General features: G+C 38.9%; 1 protein-coding gene across 1 annotated transcript; it reads right to left on the reverse strand.

The window, feature by feature from the left end:
* Nucleotides 1-1,575: 1,575 nt before the first annotated feature.
* Nucleotides 1,576-24,411, reverse strand: ANKRD13C (ankyrin repeat domain 13C; the record flags this gene model as incomplete). The annotated part of the gene is made up of 13 exons (XM_082003009.1): nucleotides 1,576-1,706; nucleotides 2,825-2,925; nucleotides 3,569-3,667; nucleotides 5,069-5,148; nucleotides 5,900-6,061; nucleotides 7,012-7,143; nucleotides 7,889-8,033; nucleotides 9,512-9,578; nucleotides 11,282-11,327; nucleotides 12,817-12,902; nucleotides 13,919-14,023; nucleotides 17,864-17,905; nucleotides 24,060-24,411. The coding sequence occupies 13 exons, from the start codon at nucleotides 24,409-24,411 to the stop codon at nucleotides 1,576-1,578; spliced, it is 1,548 nt and encodes a 515-aa protein (XP_081859135.1).
* Nucleotides 24,412-24,854: the final 443 nt, after the last annotated feature.

Consider the following 24,854-nt stretch of genomic DNA (forward strand, 5'->3'; position numbering starts at 1 on the left):
TTATACAGACGGATTCCCGAAGTTTTGAAAGAACGTCTGCTTCAGACATGGACGTCCACGTTCTGTTGATGTGCCTGACAAGTCAGCTTTTATTGCCTTGTGATAAGACATCTCCATTTATCACCTGCATGGTTAGTTAGGTTGGTTACCTTTACTAAGCATTGTTGGTACTCTATTATAAAGTTTGATACTTAACTCTATTGATTTCCAGAAAAAGTTTAAACTACAGTGCACAAAGAATATAATTTTGAAAATATTTACATTTTTGTACAATTACACCACAGCACTTGAATCTAAATTTCTTAATACAAACAAATAGCACCATTAGCCTTTTGCACAAATTCCTTCTAACAAACCAAAAAGCTGGATTATTGTCAAATTAGGAGACTGGAACCACTTGAAATGAGAATATGCACAAGAAGCCAGAGTACTGAAATGCCTACCTATTCAAAATATTAGAAGGAAGGAAATTAATCCAGAAACATCCTAAGCTTTTGCAAATAAAATCTTCCAATGTGAGCCCCATTCAATGTGCACTACACTTAAACTAACTTCAAGAAAAACTTTTTCTTACATGAAGATTTAATGCTTGAGCTTATTGTTCTCATAACTCTTTATATAAATCCCATGTTTTTGAGCAGCTGCTGAATGCAAATACCAGGTAACCTAGCTGATGCTCAACCATTATATGGAGCAAGTCTCCTAAGTGAATGTGGAAAAAAAGAAGGAAAAAGTGACAATTTCTAGCTAATGAATCTCCAAGCACGCTAATGAATCTCAACACAGCATCATGGACACAGCAGGGACTTCCAAGCCAGTATGATGAAGAGAAGTTAAACACAGAGCCAATGAAAGGAAGATTAACGGCTCAGTGAAGAAATGAACGGTTCAGAGACACAGATAGCACCACAATGGATCGCACTAAGGTGCTAGAGGAGGTACCTTATTCCCTGCAGAGTGAACGCTATTTCTGAACTGTATTGCAGTATGGAAATGCAATTGTTTAACCGTTACCATTTGGTTCATTCATCTACAGAAAACGCATTCTAATATACGTTCAACTAACATTCAAATTACTGAACTATACATAATGATACATAGTTTACAACTCATGAAAACAAAGCTTGAAAGAATATAATACGGTCATCTTAAGTACGGTGGGATGTTTTATAGGGCTAATATCCAGCTAAGACATTTCAACTTTTATGCTAATGGTCCAAGAGTGCTTTTTTTATCACCAAGAAATGTAAAAAATTTAAAAACGAATGATAGTCCTCACAGCTGTTAGTACTCTCAGGGTCATCGCGGTGTCAGACTACCACACTCGCAGTACTGGATGTATAAAAGTGTGAACGACACATCAGGAGACTTGCTGTAAGTCAGGAACGAGATTAGATGCCCATTATAGCGAGTATCAGTACATCAGTCATTCGATGCATGTTCCCTTTTCCTCTGGATTATTAAGTTTATCCCTTCCTTTATGACCCACTGTTCTATCTATATCTGTGGGCTATTTGCATCCATTTGCTTTCACTGTGCTACGCTGGTATTGTTATTCATGATTAACCTTCCAGTTTAGAGATCAGGAAAACGGCTGGGGTCCTCCTTGTAGTCATCAGGAATAGTGAAGATGGATTCATCAAATTCATCGTAACGGAACTCCTGAAAAGTCACAGTGGCTGTGATGGTGGGAAATACAGGAATATCTAGATAGGAAGCAGAATGGTACAATGAAGAGCAAAGAAATACAGGCTTACCAATAATTACCAACTGTTACTTCAGGCTTGATAAAGACGTTAGAAGTTTGTTTAGTATTCTATACAATGGCAATTCAAAGCTCTTAAAAAAGGAGGTCATTTAAAGAAGGTTATTTCAGAACATGCTCAGATACCCTGAGCATGGAAACAATATCCAAATCAATACACCATTCAAAAAACTGTTAATATTATTAATTGAATGGTTTTCCTTTCTTGATGTATACTGACGACATGGAAACCAAGGTGCTGTGAATGTACAGATTAATCTTGGCCTGGAGATGATACAAGACAAAATAACCTTGCCACACATAGGCTTCAGTTGAGCAAATCCACATGGAGAGATGAGCCTTTCTAAAGTTTGCTTTAAAATATAACCCTTTTAAAATTTGAATCGAGGTTGAACATTGAAGAATTATCCTCAGTAAAACTGGCTTGCCCATAAACTTAATGAGCTGAGCAAAAATTCAATCCTCAATAAACAGAGCTATGCAAATATGATAGGAGGTAGAATATAGTCTGTTCAGAATTGTCTAGCTTCAACAGCTTACTGGTATGCAAGAAATGCTGTAACACTTAGAAAGGTACTATTACTTTTTGGCAATTTATGCTGTGATAACCTATACCATGAATAAACTGCTTTATACATTTCCATTTGTTAGAAGTGTAATAGTTTTCTATTCATTTATAAGTGCAAAATACATCGCCAGTAATCCTTGAGGAAAAAGAAATTTAAAAATGCTACAATACTTAACTCATGACTGGGATTATCGTTAATGCAAGGGTAATTCAGCATACCTACCTTACTCTTGGAGCAAGACCCTAGCATTAGGAAAATATAAATTACAGAGCGCTCTCCCTGACTAGGACTATCTTCACCTTTCAGCTGCAGATTTCCTACCTAATGTTAATTCCACTAACTTAACCGTGTTCTCCTGAAATCTACAGGAACACACTCTTAGGCAAGAGAGTTCTTTTCCAAAACTCAACAGAAGTTTTGAACATATTGAATTAATAATTACACACATTTTGGAAATAAAAAGCCACAAGAGTTATTGTAGTCATCTTACCTAATTTTACAGGAAAGCCTGGTGGAAGCTTCATTTGAACAAATTCTCTAAGTTTGTTAAAGTGCTTGAAGGGTGCAATTACTTCTAAAACATTCAGCAATCTGAAAAGGAAAACAGATTTCATTACAAGTTCTCATTTCACAAGCCTTCCCTCTAGAACAGATAAAAATGACCCAGAGAGCAAGGCGATAAAAGAGGAGTTGAAAAACTACATCATGCTTATACATCTATCTCCCTTGAAGCTTCAATATCAGCACCCTCACATTCAGTTCTCAGTGATCCCTATCGTATTACCATAAGAGTACAAATAAACTATTTCTTGTCCTCATTTCACGTAAGAGACTGAAGCCTACAGTACCACACCCTCTCCCCCAGGGACATAAGGAACCCGACACGGTTTTGTATTGGTTTAGAGGACATAACTTTGTGCTAAACCTTGTTACGGGCAAAAACATTTTAGAATTCTGTAGAATCAGGCACATCAGTATTGTGGCAAGTTAATGATAAACCTGGTCAAACCTCTGATTTTCCCAAGTAAGATAAGCACTTGGCTCTTCCAGTAACAGCCACGCCAGCACTGAAGTCTTTAATTTCAACAGTTTACTTGCGCCACAGTATGACTTCATTCATAGGTTTTAAACTGCCAAATTCCCATATCTGAAGGTAGGAAGAATTTTGCGGTTCATAAACACATGACAACGTTTCCTACGTAAGTTACATTCATGGCCAATAATTCTGACTTACGATTCAATTCCTAAGGGAAATTCCTGGCTCATAGCTATCGTGGCTTTAAAGGTTTTCTTGCTTTCTTTGCAGACCAGCTCTCTACCCAGATGAGGAGCTCTGTAAGGGGGAGGGGGGAAAGACAAAGTCAGTTTTTCTCTCAGTGAAACCTTGGTTTTAAAGGAAGACTCAAGTTTGAAAAAGTCAGTAAAGAGTCCCGACAATAAAGCAAATACTATGCACAGTTTTTATTGTAAAATAAAGATGAGTCGGTAACCATCTTAATTTAGATTACTGTGAGTTCTGCTAAACCAGGAGACAAGACAAAAAACAGTTACGGAGAAGACTTAAGAAAAATCCTCAAATAATTCCTCATAAACATTATATTAATAAACACTACAGAAAGACATGACAATTACCCAGAAATATACACAGCTGATTTCAGATGTTAAAATAGTCTATACAGGAAGAAAGTATCAAGGTGAACTAGAAAAAAGTTAATTTTGCTTTCAGCCTAGACTACGAAACAATCTCAGAGAAAGCAGAAATGCTACTCTACTATCACTAGAAGGCAATACTGGTAAACACAGGACAAAATTCTGTTATAGGAGAGAAACAGTCAGGTAACAAATGTTTTCCTCTTCCGCTCTATATTGGCTAGAAATTTAGATTTCCCATTAAACTCCCTTCAGTTAATCACGTTATTAACCAAAAGGAAATCTTATATACATACATATTTCTGTCCCAATAGTAAGAGCTGTTCAGGCATCACCTATTTATTCTGCTTGAATATTTGTTCTATCTCAAATACATTCAAAATAAAAGCAGTTAAAAAAAAACAAAACAAAAACAAAAAACCAAAAAAACCCACAAACAAACACCAAAACAGATCCATGGGGCTTTTTTGTAAGCCTGTACTTATCATCATATTCCCTGGTAACATGACTATATGCTAGTCTGTAGTATCTTTGGAGAAAAGACTTTTATCATTGTTACTTATGTGACACACTCAGTACATTTTTGGGTCCTTCTACATTCAACAGCTAGACAGCACGTAGTCCTAGAAAAAAAACTGCTTGCATCTTCTACAAATGAAATTACTGTAAATTAATTTAAACTACAGCTGTTCACTACCTAGTTACGCACCTAGAGGAGAGTATCTTGCAAAGATCCAGCCAGTACTAGGAGATCGGCGTGTCCTTGTATTCCAGAAGTGTGCATTTTTGTACACTGCTACTGTTACTACAGTCTCATCAAACCATAAACTTTTATTTTAAACATGGCAAATTGGATTATTACTATCATACACAGATAAATGAATTACAGCAATTTGTCAGAAAATCTCCCTTAAAAAAAGGAAGATGTTAAACATCTAAGACATCAAACTCCATGTTCCTCTATCCCCAGAAAACTATAAGCAAAAAGCACCTACAAACTAGAGAACACTAAAAAAACCCCAACAAAACCTAGTAATCTAAAGGTGTCTATGGAAGTTAATGCCAATAAACCAAAAATACTTACTTTCCATTTTCAGCAGATATGTACTCTTCCCATGTAATTGTATTGGGTGATGGTGGAGTAAGCGACTGCCGTCTGACAGGCTGTTCAGAAAAACATGTCATAACTGTTTATCTTTCTTTATATTCTCTCAGATTTTTGCCATTCAAAAGATACAACTGTACTTCAATTCTACAAACAGCAGCAATATCGTCCATCCTGTAGCTGGTGCTTCACTGGGCTTTTCCATCTCCTGGCTCCTACTCTCACAGTCTCCATTTAGGTATTTGGCCTCAAACTGTATTTTACACAGAAGCTGGCTGTTATAATGCATCAGTTAATCAGTTAATTCAGGTGTCCAAAGGACAAGTAACAAAGTACAAACTAACACAGAAATAAATTAATCGTTTTTAAAAGGCTGTATGCGTGTTCCCAGAAGATGTCTGGCTCATTCTGAATAGCTCTTGATTTCATGGTGACAATAACAGGCTTAGTCCATTTTCATGAAGCTAAAGGAAAACATGATTGAAAAGAGAACCAGAAAGGCATTCTAAACAATAGACATTTGGTCCAAAAGAAACTAAAGTGATTTGCCACAGCCAAAACCAGACAAGAGAGACAAATTAAGACTGAAATATCCAATATAATCAAAGAAATTCCTCAATGTGTGCACTAATCAGGATAATTCATTCACATATCACCATGATTATACTTGTAGGTCAAATTTCTTATTTTAAAATTAAAAGAATCAAAATAGAACAAAAACACTATCTATAGAGTTTGCTAAGTTACTGATGTGAAAGACTATTCTCCTATGCAAAAATTCACATACTGACTAGGATTACTTAGGTATACCTCAAAATTCTGTTCCATTAAGTTGCCACCTTTACTCAGGCTTTCCATGATAGCTTTATTTCGAAGAATATCCTCCTCACTGAGATGTTCTCTTCTTTTCCTTGATTCTAATACAAGTCCATTAACCAGGTAGAAATCTGCCAAAAAGTTTCCTACTCTTTCCTGCACGAAAGGAATTGGACATTAATGACTCACATGAGATAAAATAAAAGCATTTAAATTCTTGTATATCCAAATAATTGCACTTCAGTGCAATAAAATAACTTCAGGATTGAACTGTTGTAATTTACACAACCAAGCACATGAGCTATCAGTGGACAATCTCAGTACAGCACACACGCAAGAACTCCATCAGGAAGAGGTATTTCCTATCAATGGCAACTTTAAGATGGAAAAGAGTGGTTAAGAATTTAACAGTAGACACGGGAAATCTGACTAAAATTGCCTTCAACAGAAAGCTGTGTTAAAGGATAATTTACACATATAGAATATGTATTTGGCATTTCCTAAAAAGCAGGCAGTTCTGAAACACTAGCTCAGCCAAAAACTTGCGATGAATGGCACTACCTGAACAGACCCAGATGAAAACAAAATCCGTCAGAGCTAGTCACAAGATAGCAACTTCCTACTCAAAGAAGTTACAACAGCGGCTGTTTCAATTTTTTTCACAACTGAGAACTTGCACCTCGGACAGACTAAGAGCAGGGAAAGGAACACCCAAAGGAAACTGTACTGCGAACACTCCCATCCTCCTGCACTTCACAGACACAGGAGCTCACAGAATCTTACTTGCACACCCCGGAGTGTATTTGCAGAGACCGTATACTCCTAGAATAAAGTCGTTTTCAGTACAATCTGTTCTCCTCCCTGCCCAACAGCTACAGTTTGTTATCTTTCTTGCAGGCTACGTTTTTCTTATGAAGGCAGTGCATCATACACACTCTGTGTGGTTGAACTAGTGACAATTGTGGGGGGCAAGGGGAGAGATTTCCTCCCCAGCCCTGAACGTCTTATTCTTTTACTCCTTACTTCTTCCCAACCACATCATCATAAGGCTGGCTGAAGTATTTTGTCTCCAGTAATGCAGGCTGTGAAATTTTCTTTCAGCTTACTGTTTTGTCTTCTCGAAAAAGCCATCCCGTTTGGGCACGTGTGAAGGTAATTGATTTGGTTGATAAAGTTGCTGAGTAAATATCACTGCTCATCAAAATGTCAACTTCTTCTTCTGTTTCCATCTCAGATTCCTAGAAGAAAAATTCCCAAATACTGAATAGAATTTAGGAATAATGATTGCTTCTTAAAAAAAAAAGATAAAAAAATAAATCAATAAACCTTTTCCTTTGGAACTTTTCACAGAACTAGCACTTCATGAATTTTCAAACTGTTTTATAGAAACTCTGGCCAAACGGCTACCAAAGTTTAATCTTAAATATTCATGCAAATAAAGCATCCAAGTGTGATTCATCCAAAAACTCAGCAGCCACACCCTTTCCACAGGCAAAGATCCATATGCTTAAGTGAGTAGTGGATAAAGTTGTAATTAAAAACAAGGGGTCCGATGAGTCATACTCTAACCTGGCCACAGAGTGACTAAACTGATGCAAAGCAGTGGCAAGCAAGCTTGAAAACCCACCCAAGGACACATGAGTTACGCCCACCGGAAGGACTAAAATTAGCATGCATCATAACTTAAAACATATTTGCCTACTCAGAATGACAAAAGATTTTCCAACATATTCACATTCCAGCTTTTCCCCCCACTTAAAAGTCTATATTCAAAAGCACTGTTTTTCATAACAAAATTTTATGTGACCTACACAACTTATGTTATATCGACTGAACAAAAAGAAAACAACTTTAGTTTGCATTCCTTTGGAGCTTGTTTGGGTCTTTTTGAGAGGCCCATTTTGTTTAATAAAATAAGTCAGACTTCTGATGTGAAGTAAAAGCTTGAGGTATTTCACAACCTATATGCACACAGATATTTACCTCATGATGTATTCGCTGGTAAACTTTTTGTTCGTTGTCTAAAACTACAAAAGATTCAGAGGGTGCTGCATCACCATTAAAAATGAAGCTTAAATCCCCTCGTTGGCACTTCATGTCAGTAAAGTCTATGAGAGTTGTGTCCAGCCTGTGAAAATACACCAATACTTTAAAAGAAGTCACCCACAAACACTCAAATACACTACTAAGTTCAAGTTGCAAAGCAGAAGCTTTTTTTTTTTTTTAATCACAAACACACACAAAGGCCTAAGTTTTCATAGAATGTTTCATAAGTGAAACCTGGATGCAGAAATAAATAAAAATAAAATAAATACAAAAATTTGCTATTAACAAGTTTCACATTATAACATCTATACCATCATAAATGCATTCCATTCTTACACTAACATCACAGGAAATGGGAAAGTTTTCTGAAGAAAGGTTTATCTTTATCTCATGCTAGCATTGAGGAAGTGACAGGATTTACACAGACAGTAAGTGCTACACACTGAGAAATACAACTACTCCATGCGATCAGCATTCTGTTCTACAAGCAGCAGCCACCGATTTGAGTAACAACATTAGGACATGACCCAAATTATGAAGAGGACTAAGAAACAGACTGATTTTTTTATTTGACTTCTTTTAGTTGCTATTTCTACTTTCCCCCCTTCACTAACACAAAAGAAATGCTTCTGCTGACCCGAATAACTAGAAGATGGAGCCAAGGACAAGGATTTCTCTAGCAATTCATATCTGTTATTGCCAGAATATTTACTACTTTAACAAAGATCGTTAAAGAACCTGAATTTAGTGACCACTTCAGCTCTAAGTGGTGATTGCTTAATACTCATTATATATTGGACTCCGATTTCAAGAAAGAATCTAGCTATTTCCACTCAGCGCCAGTCTTCTAACTCCCAGTCTTGTACAAGCAGAGGACACAGAAAGGCGAAGGAAAAAAATGGTCTCGGACTCAAACCTGACCTAAAAAGTCAGTTCGCACATCTAGGCTAAAAGCTTTAATAGAACAAAGTTTTCTACAGATTGAATCTTCTGAGTCATATTCACGACTGACTTTGTTTTAAATTTGGGAAACTAAACAGAAAAGACATTTGAATCCAAAAATCCAAATTAGACCAGTTAAAGAGCTGAGCTTGAAAAAAATCCTGGAAACACTCTATTGAGTTTGTGAATCTTTCACATTAAGCATTTTCAAAAGAGACACTACACCACTTTTTTACTACACAGACTGGAGCAGCAATACTTCTCCATAAAATATTGAAAGCTCATATTTTTAACATAATTGCAAATAAATAAAAATCCTATTTTTAAAATCAATCATTGTCATGTCTGGTAGACAAAGCCTTATATAGCTTAACTGCTTTTGCTTTGTATTTTAATTGACTCAGGAACTGAAGTTAAATGCAGATCAATAGAGGAAAAAAGAGAGTCTGAATTTCAAATCACTTCTTGCCTCTAAATGCCAGTGTACAAAGACAATGCTGTTTCACAGATGTTCGCAGACTCCTCAGGGCTTTCTTTCAGACCACACTGGACTCCAGCCTTTTCACTAATGCAGATACTTATGACTTAGGTAACACACACTGTAAAATCAGTACTTACCTGATATTTATACCTTGTTTGTGTATTTTACATGCATCAGAAGGCAGAATTCGGGAAAGTAAAGGCACTAGAGGTAGGGGGAGAGAGAGAGAACACAGTTAGGACATTGAGGTTCCTCTGTAAAGTATTTCTATTAAAACTATACCTCAGTTTGAATCTCAGTGTATTTTAATACAAACAGAATATGCTCATTTCCCATCATAATCTCAACACAACTGACTAATACCAGGGTTATTTCTACTCAGTAACTGCAAAACCTGAGTTGTAATTGTACAGACTACTTTCAGCAGCAGGACATAATTGAAAACGTCCTCAGCCACAGCTAAATAATTTATAAATTCTAATAACCTGTCTTCTAGCTGTTTGAAATTTTAATTATATGATTTGATAGTTTACTTATATATTGTACCAACTGAAAGCCTAGCTACAATTAAAGCAGAACATGCACAAGCAGAAAAAAAAAAATACCCAATGCACTAAGCTTAAAACCTCAAGCAAACATTAAATCACCAGAGGAACTGAGTCAGTATAGTATTACAAGGTGGATGTATGAGACTGCAGCTGTCCTTATGCTAAAAAGGACCATTTACTTTACAGCAGTAAAACCAATTCAACACAACGGCATTTCAACATCATCTTCAAAATGAAGAATTAAGACCACCTGCTCAATGTAATTAGCCTAGAAGACCAATAATTAAGACAGAGATATTGCCCAGCGCATCTCTTTCCCTTCAAGAAAAAGAACATATAGAAAAAACTAAATAATGTAAACAGAGGCACAGTGAGACTCCTGGAGAAGATGACTGCTAGAAGTTGGCTTTATCTCTTGCAACACTTTTTCTGTGTGATGTCTGACTGCCACCATCACACTCTGCAAGTCAAGCTGCAGTCTCACCACGAAGCAATGTCTTATCTTACTCCATGCCTAGCTCTACTCTCTTTTTTTATGTTGACTCTTCCATGAAAAAGTCCACTCATTAAATGTGCAGCACACAGTAGGTCACCTAGAAAAATGAGGTGTTTGTTCCGTATCTGTTCAACATTTGATGGCAGCCTGGCTGCTAATTCCTCCTCTGAATATTAGAGGACGCATAGAGTGCAGCAATTACTTAAGACTATGCCTACATGAAAGCATATAAAATTACTAACTTTTACTTTACTAGTTTAAACCAGTAATAGAAGGTATCACTTCCAATATTTTGACATTATTCAGACATGTTGATCATTGTTAATACACTTTTGCTGATTTATTTAGATTTTTCTTCTACAGATAGGAGGTAGAAATCACGAAAACAACGTTACATGCTCATACAAGAGAAATACTAAGGTGAAGCTAGGGTTTGAAGAACCTACCACATAGTTGCACTTAACTGACAAGTCACCATTCAGAGTAGAGGCTGAAACACAAGAAATTAAATGCCCCAAGTCCAGTTACTCTACTAAATTGTTCAAACCACTGCTCTATAGTGACAACAATCAACCAGACATTTTAATACTTCACTCTTCTAATTATCAATTTCTTAAACTAAACAACAGCTTATTCCCTCCCATATTGTGTCACTGGATTACAGAATAGAATTCAGCTCCAAAAATGAATAAGCAAAAATAATTCTGCAAAAAAATTGTCTCTCCTTTCTTTACAACTTAGATCTTGAGAACTGGATTGTGAACTTTCCAACATGCAAACCAGAAGAGAATTTAAGCTTGAGAGAACAAGCATGCTAGACTGATTATATTATCTCCCTATGAAAGGAATATGCAATTGCTTACCCCAACTTTGAAAATCCCAGTGAAGCTCTAGATAGAAGTCACCTAGCTGAGATGAAAAGAATAATATATTAACAAGCTTTTTAGTCTAAATGACAACTGTAAAATTTGCTGGAAGACAGGCAGAAGTTGTGTTTTGCCAAACAAGGAAAACTTTTTTCTAATGTTAGTATTTGAATTTATACCGAATGTAAAGCTTTAACCAGACTAGAATCAATAATGATAAAATTACGTAACTCATTTGAACTACCCATTTTAAATGAATTTTTAAAAGTAATTATTTACACAGCTATTAAGCCATGTATTGTAAAAGACTTAATATAAATATATTTTTAAAAGAAGATCTATAGAGCTCTTTGCTTGCTTTGATTGATCACATCTTACTTCATGGAATTGTATGTTCTGCCTTAAATTAATGAGTTAAGTTTTGGCTAGAAGTATTCACATACACAAATTTCAATTTGCCTTCTGGCAATATGCTTAAGTCATTATATAAAAATTCCTCTACCTCCATAAACACATGTCAGCCAACTCCTTTAAACTGCATGCAAAACAAAAGCAAAGTAAGGGGTGACTTGATTAAAATTATCAAATGTTGGTAATACACCAAGGTAAACACATGCTTCCACTCCACACAAGAAGAAAAACACACAACTGTAGGCCAGGTCTTGCACCAGCAGGAATAAGGAACAGCAGAGCTGTTTCAGTAAGGCTGTCTGCTTTCTGTTTGCTCTCGCACAAAAACTGAAAGCTTTTCACTTCTAGACAGACAGCAACGGTTTGTTTTTTTTCTTGGATCAATGAAAAACGTGGGAACATTGGTTGAATGTATTGCTGACGCAGTTCAGCTCAACTTTTCAGATGTATGGTTTAATTAACTTAAGATAAATAGTTGGTTTTCTACAAACCCATTCACATTTTACCACTTGACTAGGCAAGCTCACCCCACCTAAAGGGAAATAAACACCTGCGGTTTATAACCACAGTTTTAGGACACTTTCAGCAGTCTGAAATGGAGGAAATTGAGTTTTTCTTCTTGGTTTCCCTAAACCGAGGAATGTCTTGCTGTGCTTGAGAAGAATTGGCTGCTGCATGTAGATGGAGAATTAAACCAAAAACCTCTTTCATTACTAAGCAAGAAAACAAAGTGTCAGTCATGACTGGTGACTAAACAAACCCAGTAAATTATTCAGCAAAACAGAAGATTTAAGAAAGCCTTAAAAATCTAATGAAATAAGTACAGATTAAAAATACATTCTTTAACTTCTGGATTGCAAAGAAGACTCACTGTCTTACATAAACCTTTCCATTTGAATTTCTAGAAGTTGAGAAGAAAGTATTTTCTTAAAAATACATATAATTCTGGGACCCCTTAAAATGGACACTGTAAGCCAAGATTGCTATTAACAGCAAAAGAGATTTGTAAAAGCAAGTAAAAAAATCTTTTTTTACAGTTTGCCAGAGCACTCATACTAAGAACATAAGCCATGGCTGTCCACCATGATCTGTTTTTGTCAACACAGCTCCCTTGAACTTACCTCTTTCAGGGCTTTTAATAATCGAGGTCGCTTTTCTTCAACACTTTCCCTGGATTGCTGTTTAAGCTTCCTCAGGAGTGCTGTAACTAAGCAGAAATTAACTATGAGGTAAATGTATTCTATTTGTTTGTTAATTACAAGTTAGCATCATTATTTGACATCATACAAAAAGAAAAAAAACAATGCACATGTAACATTTCATCAGACTTTGGAGAAATTCACTTCAAGTTATAGTAATTATACATAGCCTGCTCTGATCACAACAGGGAGAAAAGCCTCAATAATTGTGCATATTATAAAGTATACAATCATGTCAAGGACTTGTACACATGAATTAGTAAACATGTGGATATCCATGTATATGACTGAACATGAGCCTACAGATTGCATAACATCTACTCCCACTGAGAAAATTCTTTAGTAGTGAGGAGCTGTTGATGACAATGCAGAACGTTGTTAGTATATTACAAACTAGTGCATCAATATATTATTAACATATTTTTATGTATAGTACAAACTACTGCATTAACATACTAATTATATATATTATATAGCAAGTCTTCTGCTATGGGACATGGTAACACAAAATACTATTAACATCCACTAGTGAGTAGCAGTAGAATAATTTTCCCTTTACTACTTTGTATCTGAAGTAAGTAATCACTGTATTTGCCTACTGACCTGTTAAGATGTAACCTAAAAGCAATATCCCACTGCCAATTGATATATATATATATCAAATATACATATGACCACATGGAACAGCTCCAAGTACATGATCTCATACAGCTAAAATCAACTCTGACCTTGTAACTCCAATTTTAAATACAGAACACTAGTTTATAGCTTTTTACAATCACTTTAAGCAAAATCTTAACTCTACTTAGCATTATGTTTCCTAATGCAATTTTTTTCTTATCGAGGAAATGGATGTGTAGAGCTTGTCATATCACATTTAGATATAAAAGAGTTTACCTGATTATAATGCTCCTATTCTAGTTCTCCGAGGAGTTTATCTTAAAAAACCCTAGCTTGAAAACCTTGTTTTCCTGTTCTGAATGAGACCTCCATTTCTGATTAATTGAGAAGCAGAGGTTCTTACTCATTTGCCTGTCTCCATAGCTGATGGCTTCTGCAAGAGGGCTCCATCCCTGAGCATTTTTCACCTTTACTGGAGCATTATGGGCTAAAAGCAAGTGGGCACATTCTGTAACAGAACAGTGATAATTATTTACAGCAAACATCAAGGATGTAGCAATATCATTCATAATAAAGGAAACAGTAATAAAGCAAAAGCAGTAGGTATTCAATATAGTGAGCTTTTTATAAAAATACATATCTGGATTCTGACTCATGCCTTAAACAAACAAAAAACATTTATGTAAGTACTTCCAGCACTTCCCTGTTAAATATTAGCACTAAAAACATAATTGGTGATCAACCACCAAAGAAATGTCCCTTCTGCTGCCTATATTTTGCTTCTCATAAAGCTGTGTTTCTGTATGTGTCTACACACAACTATATAACAAATATTTTTAAAACATTACATCAGCTCTCTTGACTTAATGCACAAAACTACATTTACCAAGACACACTTCATGGTCTTCCACACATGGAAGTTATGTGTGGTCTTCCCCCCTCTCTATCTCAACCCCCTTCACCCAAAAGTTAACAGTGAACTGACTTGCTAGAAATATGCTTGGAGACATAGACTTCAGGCAACTCTTGAGAATGCCGCGTGTATGGGAGGCAGAGAGGAAGCTGTGGCACTAACACGTCATTATGTGCTGTAACATCGTGTGGTAACACAGCATCTAAAGCGAGCAAACAAGCACATTTTGGCCTAGGAAAGCCTCAGAATACGTGCATAACATCATCAATGGAGATGTACACTTACAACGCGCTACATTTTTCCTCAACAGCATCAGTAGCGGTGTGCATCAATGCCATCGCTGATGCTCAGCATGCACGTGCTGTGCCGCCAAAGCAATGTTAACATCTCAGCCACACAAGCTCCTAGCGGAGCCACAGCCCATCTTGCATTCCCTTCTCTGTGTATGGGTAAAAGGTGACAGTGGAATGATGAATAGTCCTTAAAATTAAGGTGAGAAGAAAGTTTTCAGTGTTTCCATGTTTTGAATAAGCTGTCCTCATTTGAAACAGTTCTTCGGTTTCTAAGTACAGAAAGTTTCCTCACCACATCTCATTAAAATCAACCTGACCCATGTGCAAAAACCGGAGCAGTACCAAGCTGGAGCTGTAGGCTGAAGAAATGTCTCATTACAAATAGGATGGGCGGGCATGATGGATAGAGGAACTTCCTGGATTATTCTCCTACTATAGGTGCTACAGGAAACCCTACTAGTCATTCCAGATGCAACGATTGTGAGTCACTGGCAAGCACAGTGTTTGTAAAGGAAGAGATTCTTCACTGGTGAATACACTATCTTTTGAGGTAAATAAACAAAAGCACTGAATACTTTGTCAGCAAACAAACTTTTATGGTTGCTTAAACATAGTGCCTAACACAGCAACAACACTGTACAGTGAGCAGGCAAATAAGCTTGTGTTACAGCTGATTTTAATTGCATTACATTTTCAGTTAAACAACAGAATGCAAAATTCACCCTGCACTTCAGAAAAGACTGGCTATAATGCAGCTCTATACAGCTGATATACGCATCACTCCAGAAAGACAGAAAACTGACCTTCAACATTAATGAGACAGACTAACAAGCTAGGAAAGGACCTGGGGTTCTTGGTGGATCGGCGACTCCACAGGATTCAAAGTCAAAAGAGTAAAACCAGGTATTGTGCTGGATGTCACGCAGAAATAGCCCTGCTCTAGGCAAGCTAGACAAACGCTCACCATAAGCATCCTAAAGGATTTAGGGCTTTACACACAGGATGACTGGCTACATGGAAAGAAGCCAAGCGGTGAACTGCAAACTGAAATCTATAACACACAGACACCGAGAAAAGGAGTAGAGGGGAGAAATGCCTCTCCTCTCCTCACTATACTATACACGAGGATAACTCGTATTCAACAAGTCTGCCAGCACTGAACAGACTGCTTTTATTCTAGAGCTGAAACATAAAATAATCACATTTTAAGAGACTTACAATAAGTAGTCAACTGTACTGAATTGAAGCTGGTACACTCTTTTCTATCAGTTTTATTAGAAGAAGCACCTTTGATCAAATTTTTTATTTATTACTGTGTATAATACTGTGTATTAATGGGTATGATACTGTTGTACCTATACGGAAACTGTCCCTTCATGACAGCTAATCGCCTTGTAACCAAAACCACACAACCCTTTCTACACCCAACTGTGCAAAACTTGTAAATATTAACTAATGACCATGACAAAATAAAGCTTGAAGCAAACACTGCCAATAAGGCACAACCAAAGTCATATACACAGCTGATCATCACTGCTTGAAAACAGAGTAAGCAGTTACAAAACCAAAATCTATCTTACAAAGAAAAATGTCCTATTTAAGGCTGAGAAATTAAAGAAAGGCTTCTGCCTCCATTTCCTTCTGTTGTTCCAAGCCTCTAGTCTAGGACCCTCACTGGAAAACAGCAGTTCTGATAGAGCACCGTTTTTTGCAAGTTGAAAAAAACTCCTGTCTGGGACTTTTAGCAGGCACGTACTTGTAAAACCTATTTGACTCATTGCTGTCTGAAAAGGTTTTTGCATACCTTTTTCTTTTCTTCCTTTTTTTTTTTTCCTATCTAAAAAGTATCAGAGGCTAGGCCAATATTGGCCGATTCCAGCAAGCTCTACTGCTTCTTCTGCGTAAGCCATCTCTCTCCCTTCTTCCTTCAAAATTACTTCCCACTCTAACTCTCAATTATCTTAAATCACTTCGTAGGTATTTCCAAAATGTCCTAAGACAACTTCTTGCATTTCCTGCATTCCCCTCTCCAAATCTGCCAGGCATTTCAGTTAACAGCTCCTCTCTCATGGAGCAGTACCACATACCAGGCACAGGACTCACATGGCTGAATGAAACCAAGCCATTCTTGTTTCAGTAGTGAAAAAGAATTTTACTGTCAAAGACTGAACAATCATACTCCAGGTTTCTTCCCATTCTTGAAACATGTCTACTTCTATACTTTCTATTTGAAGCAGAAATTTAAATCCTGTGCCTTGAAATTCTCCTGCAAAGAAATCCTCAAAGGGTATTTGGAAAGAGGAGAACCCTTGTGAATAAAGAGGCTGCACAGTCCTGTGGGCTATCCTGTGCCCCACGTAGGGCAGTCTTGACACATGAACAAACAGCTAGGCAGTGAGTCAGAAATTCAACTCGAGTGAAGGAGTATGCAAAACACAGGTGAGAAACCCTGCATTTTTACTCACAGTCATTTAATTCCAGGGTATGTCATTCTGATTCACTTCACTGGGAAAAAGCTAAATGGGGTTGTTCAACACCTCTAGTGAGCAGATCAGCAACAAACACAGTGACACTAATAACCAGAAAAGCGTTGACAAAGGGTATCATCACACAAACAGAAATTAATAACCCTTTGGTACCATTAATTAATTGCACATTAAAATAAAGATCTGCCTGGATCAAGTCCCCTGTCTAAACACACTGAGTAAATCTCTCCACTTCAGCTGCTTGGACAGCAAAGAGGAAGCAGGGGTGCATATGCTTGCCTCCACTGCTTAGAACTGTTTCTCAATCTTGTGTCATATTCCACGTTTCCCAATTTCCTTCTAACTGCAGAAAGAGAGGAGATGGGTCCACCCACTCTTCTTGTTCTAGGCTTATGAAGAGTCCAACTGCTACAACTCCTTTCCACCCTAACCCATTCACTACACGGCGCCTTCATTTTGGCCTAGAGAACAGCTCTGATTTCTTCTCTGCCTTTTCTCTTCTAAATCTGCATGGCATCTTCTTTTCCAAAAGCCTCAACTTTGAACTAACTTGAAACACAAGATCACATTCAGGAAAATTGAAAAACCTTTTTTTCCTCTTGCCCGTAAGTCTTCAGGATAATTTAAGAGATAACAAAATTGATGGTTTTACCTACCTTTATGTCCCAACATCACAGCAAGATGTAAAGGAGTGTTTCCTAAAATAAATAATAGAAATAAAAAGATATTAGATTCAAGGTAACAATCCATTTCAATTCCCTCAGGAGTTTGCACATACAACTCAAACATTACGTATTAAGAAACTTCAGTTACATGACCTAAACCAAGGAACACACTAAAATACACCACAGCAGTTACATTTTTCTAAGCAAGCATTTGGATTACACATTAAAGTAAATAGAACTGAAGCATATTTCATGGGCCAAGAGAGCTTTTTTTAATGACATCCTGAAATTCACTGCAGCCAAAGAGGTCCCATTGTATCTTCAAAAGCTAACCCAAATCTCTATGCTTATCATGGTCTGAAAAGTCTGATATTTTACAAAGAATGACATATCTAGGTTAAAAGCTACTCAAAGATATAATACTGATTAAAATTTTAAGAGCCTATTTTATTAATTTTTCAAAGACTTAGTACAAAATTTTTTACTAATAAAGTACCAGACAGATTGCAAAGTAACAATAACTTCACTACAAAAAAGCCTTTTGGTTATTTTAATGCCTTGTTTCCAAAGAAAGCATCTGAGATTATCAGCAGATACTACAAACATGACCCTATTTTCCTGGCTATGCATGAGACACATTTTGTACTTCTGTTCCTAAATATGCATTGTAGAGGTACAGAGGGTTGTTTTCCTGGATTAATGCTGCTACCAGAATTCCAATGCATTTTATTTATGTAGCTCAAGGATGCAAAATTCTTCCACTTAACTGTATCACTCTGTTAATATGTTTAAACATTCTCTTAGTGGAGTTAACAGAAAAATTGCTGGAAAACAAATTTCTTTTGCAATTATAACAAAGGCACTTGATTTTACAGTATCATGTTAGCAATATGCACTTGCTGCGTGCAAAGGATGATGGACTGTACATCTCAAACATGCAATACAAAACACTGAGAGGTTGCTATACAAAGAGATTGCCATCTTGAAATCGCTGATCAAGATAGGCAAGCAGTCAAGGCAGAGTTTCTAAGTGGGTTTGAATGAGGTATTCAATATGTAGTACAAATTATTCCTGCAGGTCACTAGCAACATCAGACAGCTACATCCTAGTTCATTATGCACACTAACTAAGCTAACCTCAAATTTTCTGTTAATAGATTTTGTAACATCTGTGAGCCAAAGCATAATTTAGAATAATGGATGCAGCTGTTCTTTAAAAGTGACTGAAATAACAACACTATTGAGGAACAAACTTGAGAATGAGCCAAACCACGTACTCAGAAAATTCAAATTATCCAAGCCAGAGGTAAACAATTCCCTCACCTTATCAAGCGCTTCCACAGGATATATAAAAAAAATAGCCCTACTCTAAGTTTTCTCTCACATGAATAAACCTTAAAATTTAAAAAAAAACCACCCCACCTTTCAAAAGGTGAATAAAACAGAGCCAGACAGCTCCAGTAGCCATGACAGCTTGGTATAATGGCAAGAAACAACAAAACGAAAACTAACCCGCCCCGACAACTTTCCCGAGAACTTTGTCAGCTTTCACTCAGCCAACAAGCAAAGTGCAGTTGTGTGATAACACACATAATTTCAAAACTCTTCCAGACAAGGTTCTGAGCAACCTGATCTAACTCTGGTGTTATCTCTGCTTTGAGCAGGAGGCTGGACTAGATCACCTCCAGAGAGCTCTTCCAGCATAGATTTTTCTTTGACTCAATAATCGTCTTCACAGCAAAAAATATGCAATTGAAAAATCAGATAGGAAACTTGGATACAGCAAACAAGGGAGAGAGGAAGAGGAGTATGCAGAACAGACGGTACAATAACCGATAAAGCACAGAAACTAGAAACTATCAACTCCAGAAGAAAAAAAAATAAAGCACTATTTATGAAGAAGTTGAAAAGAGGTTAACATCCTGCTTGCTGGCCTTTAGCCAGTAAGTCCCTGGCAAGGAGGAGTCTAAAGTTTAACAAACATCAGCGAGATAAAAGAGGTTATCTCCTATGCCAAAGGGAGAGGAACCACACTAACAGGCAAGTCAAGAAAGCACCTTTAGGAAAGGGGGTAAGAAGGAGAGGCAAGGCAAACACACAGAAAAGGGACATTATGAAACTTAGAAAGAAACACTGCAGTTCCTACCATTCGGGACTACGTGGCCAGTCAGGCCTTTTTCTCATTGCCCGTGACAAACTCCTCTCCAGACAACTCTTAACCCAGATCCGCCAAGCTCAGCAAGCACAGACGCAACAGCATGCGGCTGCTTTGGAGAGCCGGCTGCAGCACGGTGGCAGGACTGTGGATGGGGCAGTCCAACAATGCACACACAACACACCACAGTAATCTCATGCATGTTTTTAATCCGTCAAAATTCCACTGCTACTTTACAGAAGTACCTCCCTGACCCCCTCCCCAAATGAAAACAGTCTCAGCAAGAGCTGAGACACAACACTAGTTTTGGTACATCCAAAAATGAAATCTGGAAGAGCATTTTGCACAGTTCCATCACTAGTCATCTGTCTTGAGATCTGATAAACCTGGGGAGGTCTTGATGCTCTTTCAGCCAAACAAAATGGGTTATATCAGTAGTAAATTTAACTCTGACTTATCAAAATAAGCCATCCAAACTGTGTAAGGTTGTATGTCACAAAATGAAGACGTTATGGTGAGGAATCACTCAGCTCATAGAACACCTCCATGCAATCTTCAGGTTCTTTCCCCCAGCAGGAGAAAGAGAAGAGTTGTTCAAGCAGAAAGACTCTTTTGTCTCATCACAGACTTAAGCAGAGGTAAGCTTTTGCTCTGCCCAGGAAAACCAGGGGAAGACAAATGCCTTGGAAAAGATGAGGCCAGTCCTGCCACAGTCTCCCACCTAGCAACAACAGCCAACCATCAATACTGAGTAGGAGTGGCAGTACTTATCAGGGGCTGAAGCAGGCAGCAGCCGAAGACTTTCCATACATTTAATCTCAGGTATCTGGCTGGCTGGCAGGCACAACAGGAGAAGTTAACGTCCACTCCTTTGGGAGAGACGGGATCTGAAAACATAAATCCAATCCCAGCAGCTGCTGAAACAGAGCCACACTATCATGCTCTTGCCAGCATGTGGACAATAAAAGTCCCAGACCGATAAATTAATTAGCACCAGCACTTACAGGACTCTAAGGGAACCACGCCACTGGAATTCTATTGCACTGCAACCTCAAGTTCCACCGATCCTAAAACATAAATCACGTTTAGTGGCTTCATCATGGCAAGAACTGCTGCAGCTCCTCTAGAACGTCCCGAGCGTACTTCTAGGCAAAATTAGTCTGATGAAGAAAAAAGGTGAACTTTAACACTAATCAGTTTTTCCTAGCCACTGCACAGTGCAACTAAGCACTTCTGCCAGGGTAGGCAAGAGGGTGGGAGAGGGCAGCTTCACTTCTTTCAGTTGCATGGATGGTTTTAAGAGCTTGAGATTTTCAGTGAACCACAGCACAAGCCACAAGAGTAAGTGTTAAGATTCCATGAAAACAAGTAGCTTTACACAAGACAGCTGCTGCAGAGAGAGAAAGGTGCAAATATAGAACTATGTCATTTACCCACATAAGAGAGCTGTAATAAAAAGGGCACTGTAAATAATTAAGTGGCTGACGTGTAGTTTTGATGACTTCCATGCAATTTAACCATAATGGTAATGTGTTTGATATGAACATTTCTAGACACTCACTAGAACATGAACGGGCACATACTTGAACAGTCGCAATCAAATTCATTCTCTTTTGACAGCAGCTTGATTCACCATATGAAAAAACACCCTCAAGTTTCCCTTCCATCTAAAGACAACTTCCTCAGTATCTATAGCTTTGGGAAATGCACATATATGCTTCCCTCCCCAAGTCATATAGCCTACAGGGCTTTATTCCAAAAAAAGCAGTGATACAACAATGCCTGAAATCATGCATGTGCATATCCAGGGCATGCAAACAAATGCACATAAAATACAGTACTTGTCCGCGTGCACGTGCACCTTTTAACCTTTCGCTAGGCATCTGGCACACCTACAAGGAAGCTGGGTCTATTTTCCAAGAGTAATTCAGCAAGAAAATTTCTCCATTCCAGAATATAAATGTTTTTATTCTGAATATATGTTTCAGCTCTTAAATGCATATTATAGTAAAAATAAAAGTAATCTAACACGTATACATAGAAGTTACTCCCAAGAAACTCATCATTTTTGGAATAACGATACTTGCCATCTGATGGGTAGCGTTTGTTTTGAGGCTAATTTAGAGAGCGAGGCAGGCTGCAGTCAATTTACAGACACAACCAGCACTTGTTTTATCAGAACACCAGGAGTTTAACATTCTACAGGACTTGGCCTTTCTGCACTTAACAGCGCACTGAAAACAGGACTGGCTTATAAACAATAACTGTTACTAGCAGTTCCTTCTCCCCTCTGTTGCTTCCTTATCAGGTACTAGGATTCTTCTGAAGTAAGATGAAGTTATCTACCCCAAATAACTCAAAATTCAAATATGTAAACAAGTGACAGATGGATTCAGGCAGAAAGAAAACAGTAACAAGGAAATATTAGTCAGGCCTTTGGTATGTCAAGACATCAAGGGTTTTGTTGTTGGGGTTTTTTTGAAAACTTAATAGCAAAGGAACACTTAAAGTAAAAACTTGGAGGAAGATAATGAGACAGAAATCCCCAATGTGTTCCTACTGCAAACAGCATTGAGAAAGCAGAAAAATGTTAATTTGAATTTTTTTAATATATGTGTGTGTGTATATATTAAAAAAGGATGGTATCAATGTTTGCGATACACATTGAAGAATATAGAGCAGCAAAGATGCATCAGGAAGTGCCTTCAAAGTAAAGATATTAAGCTTATGATGAGGAGTTATTTGATGAGGAATTGGAGGTGTAGGGCAGAGGTCAGCAGAAGGAATACACCGAGTGAAAAAATTTCTTCCTGAGTCTGTTGCTTTCATTCTACCAGTATTTGCTACATTGTTTGGAATGATGATGGCAAGATAAATGTATCTGTAGCTATATTCATAACAACATAATTAGAAAAATTGTTATGACAGTTGTAAGAAATACTCCTCCCCATCTTGACTGAGAAAACTGAGCTGTGTATTACTCCGCATACATTCGTGTTTCAGAGTGCCTAATGTTATCATCAACATGGCTTTTAATTTCCAATTACATTATTCTTCCCATTGTACCAATCACAAAGATTGCTCTACCTTAATGTTCCTTTTTATTTTACATAACACAATTAAGTAAACAAAGGGAACATTTAATCAGGAAAAGAACGTAACTGTACCCTTTAATCACAACTTCTCCAGATACCACATACGGCATAACTTAGCATCCTCCAGCAGAAATGTATCATGTTACTCTTGAAATCAGTAGGGAACAGAGAGATGAACACTAAGCATGAAACTTAAGCTGACTTGACAGGCTGACTTATTTTTTAACAATGTATAATATTCCCCAAATTAAACATATTATTTTAAAACGTCCCAGCAAGACTTCAAATATCTATGCATTACAGAGTAGCATAAGGATCTTACTTCCATCTCTGCTACTGCCACTTCTATGTCCAAAGCGAACTTGCAGGGAAGCAGAGAACAAGATTTTGGCTCTTTCAAATCCCAGAACTAAAGTGTTTTTAAAAAAAAGTTGTATTTTGAGTTTTTAGCCTGGGGGGAGGGGGGTGTCAAAGATAGTTCCACCAACAGCCAAAGGAACCACTCCCGAGTGCGCCCGTCATCTCCGAAAACAAAGAGGTGACAGTTCGGACACTTTAAAAACACAGTTTGTTGTGTTTTTGTTTTTGTTTTTGTTTTTGTTTTTGTTTTTTTAAATGAAATAGGTTTTTGGTCACCCGGCAAGAGGAAGCTCTTCCAGCACTACGCTGTTACAAAGCCCGCACCATGCTCACTCACATTACGAAAAACCCAAGCGTGCGGCCGCACTACTCCGCGGCCCCCGTTAACCCCCTTCCACCCCCGCCAACGGCCCGACCCCAGGAGAGAAACACCGGCGGCAGATCCGGAAGGAGAGACGAGGTCTCAGGCCGAGCGGGAGAGAGATCAGGGCTGCGGCGGAGCCCGAGGCAGCTCCCCACTGCGCGGCGGCCGCCGCCTCCCGCACGCCGGGCCCGCCCCGCTCCCCCCGCCGCTCACCGTGGCTGTCCTTCTGGCCGATGCCCTGGGTGCGGATGAGGGCCGACAGCCGCCTCACGTCCCCCTTGAAGACGCACTCGTGCACGGGGAAGTGCGCCGGGCACTTGTCGGGCTCGGCGGTCGGGCCCGTCCCGCCGGCCCCCGGACCCCCCTTCAGCGGCAGCCGGTGGTGGTGGTTGCTGAAGATGCGGTGGCCGCCGGCCCGGCCGCCCTTGCCGCTGCTCCCGCGCCCCCCAGTGAATATGCCTCCGGGAGCGGCGGCCGCCTCCTCCTCGCCGGGCGCCAGCAGGTCCCCGTCTTCCTTGCTGGGCTTGTGGTCCCTGCGCAGCGAGCGCAGCTTCTCTCCGGTCATCGCCAGCGGCGGCCCCGCGGGCGGCGGGGCCCCGCCGGGAAGACTCGCCGCAGCCGGAGGAGTGATGCTCTCAGAGCGGCGGCGGCGAGTCCCGTCCCGTCGGCATCCCCCGCCAGAAGCACCCGCAACCCGCCGCGCCGAGGAGCAGCCTGCCCGCCCGCGGGGGCCCGCTCAACGGCCCGGCGCTGCCGCCATCTTGGCCGACTGCTCCCGCGAGAGGCGCGGCGCAAGGCGAGACTTCCCCAGGCACCGCGAGACTGCGCGGGAGGGCAGGAGGCAGTGGCGTGACCCGGGACCGCCCCTCGCCCGCCTCCGTTCTGCCCGGCCCGTGTGGGCCCGGTGCCTACACAGGCGGGCTGCGCTGGCTCCTGAGGTTAGGGCTCGGGGGTATCCTTCGCAGGGGTTTATGCAGCCGCTAATCTGTCAGCGCTAAGAATGTATCC

The sequence above is a fragment of the Phaethon aethereus genome (assembly GCF_964289735.1).
Source record: "Phaethon aethereus genome assembly, chromosome: 8".
In the NCBI taxonomy this organism is placed as follows: domain Eukaryota; kingdom Metazoa; phylum Chordata; class Aves; order Phaethontiformes; family Phaethontidae; genus Phaethon; species Phaethon aethereus.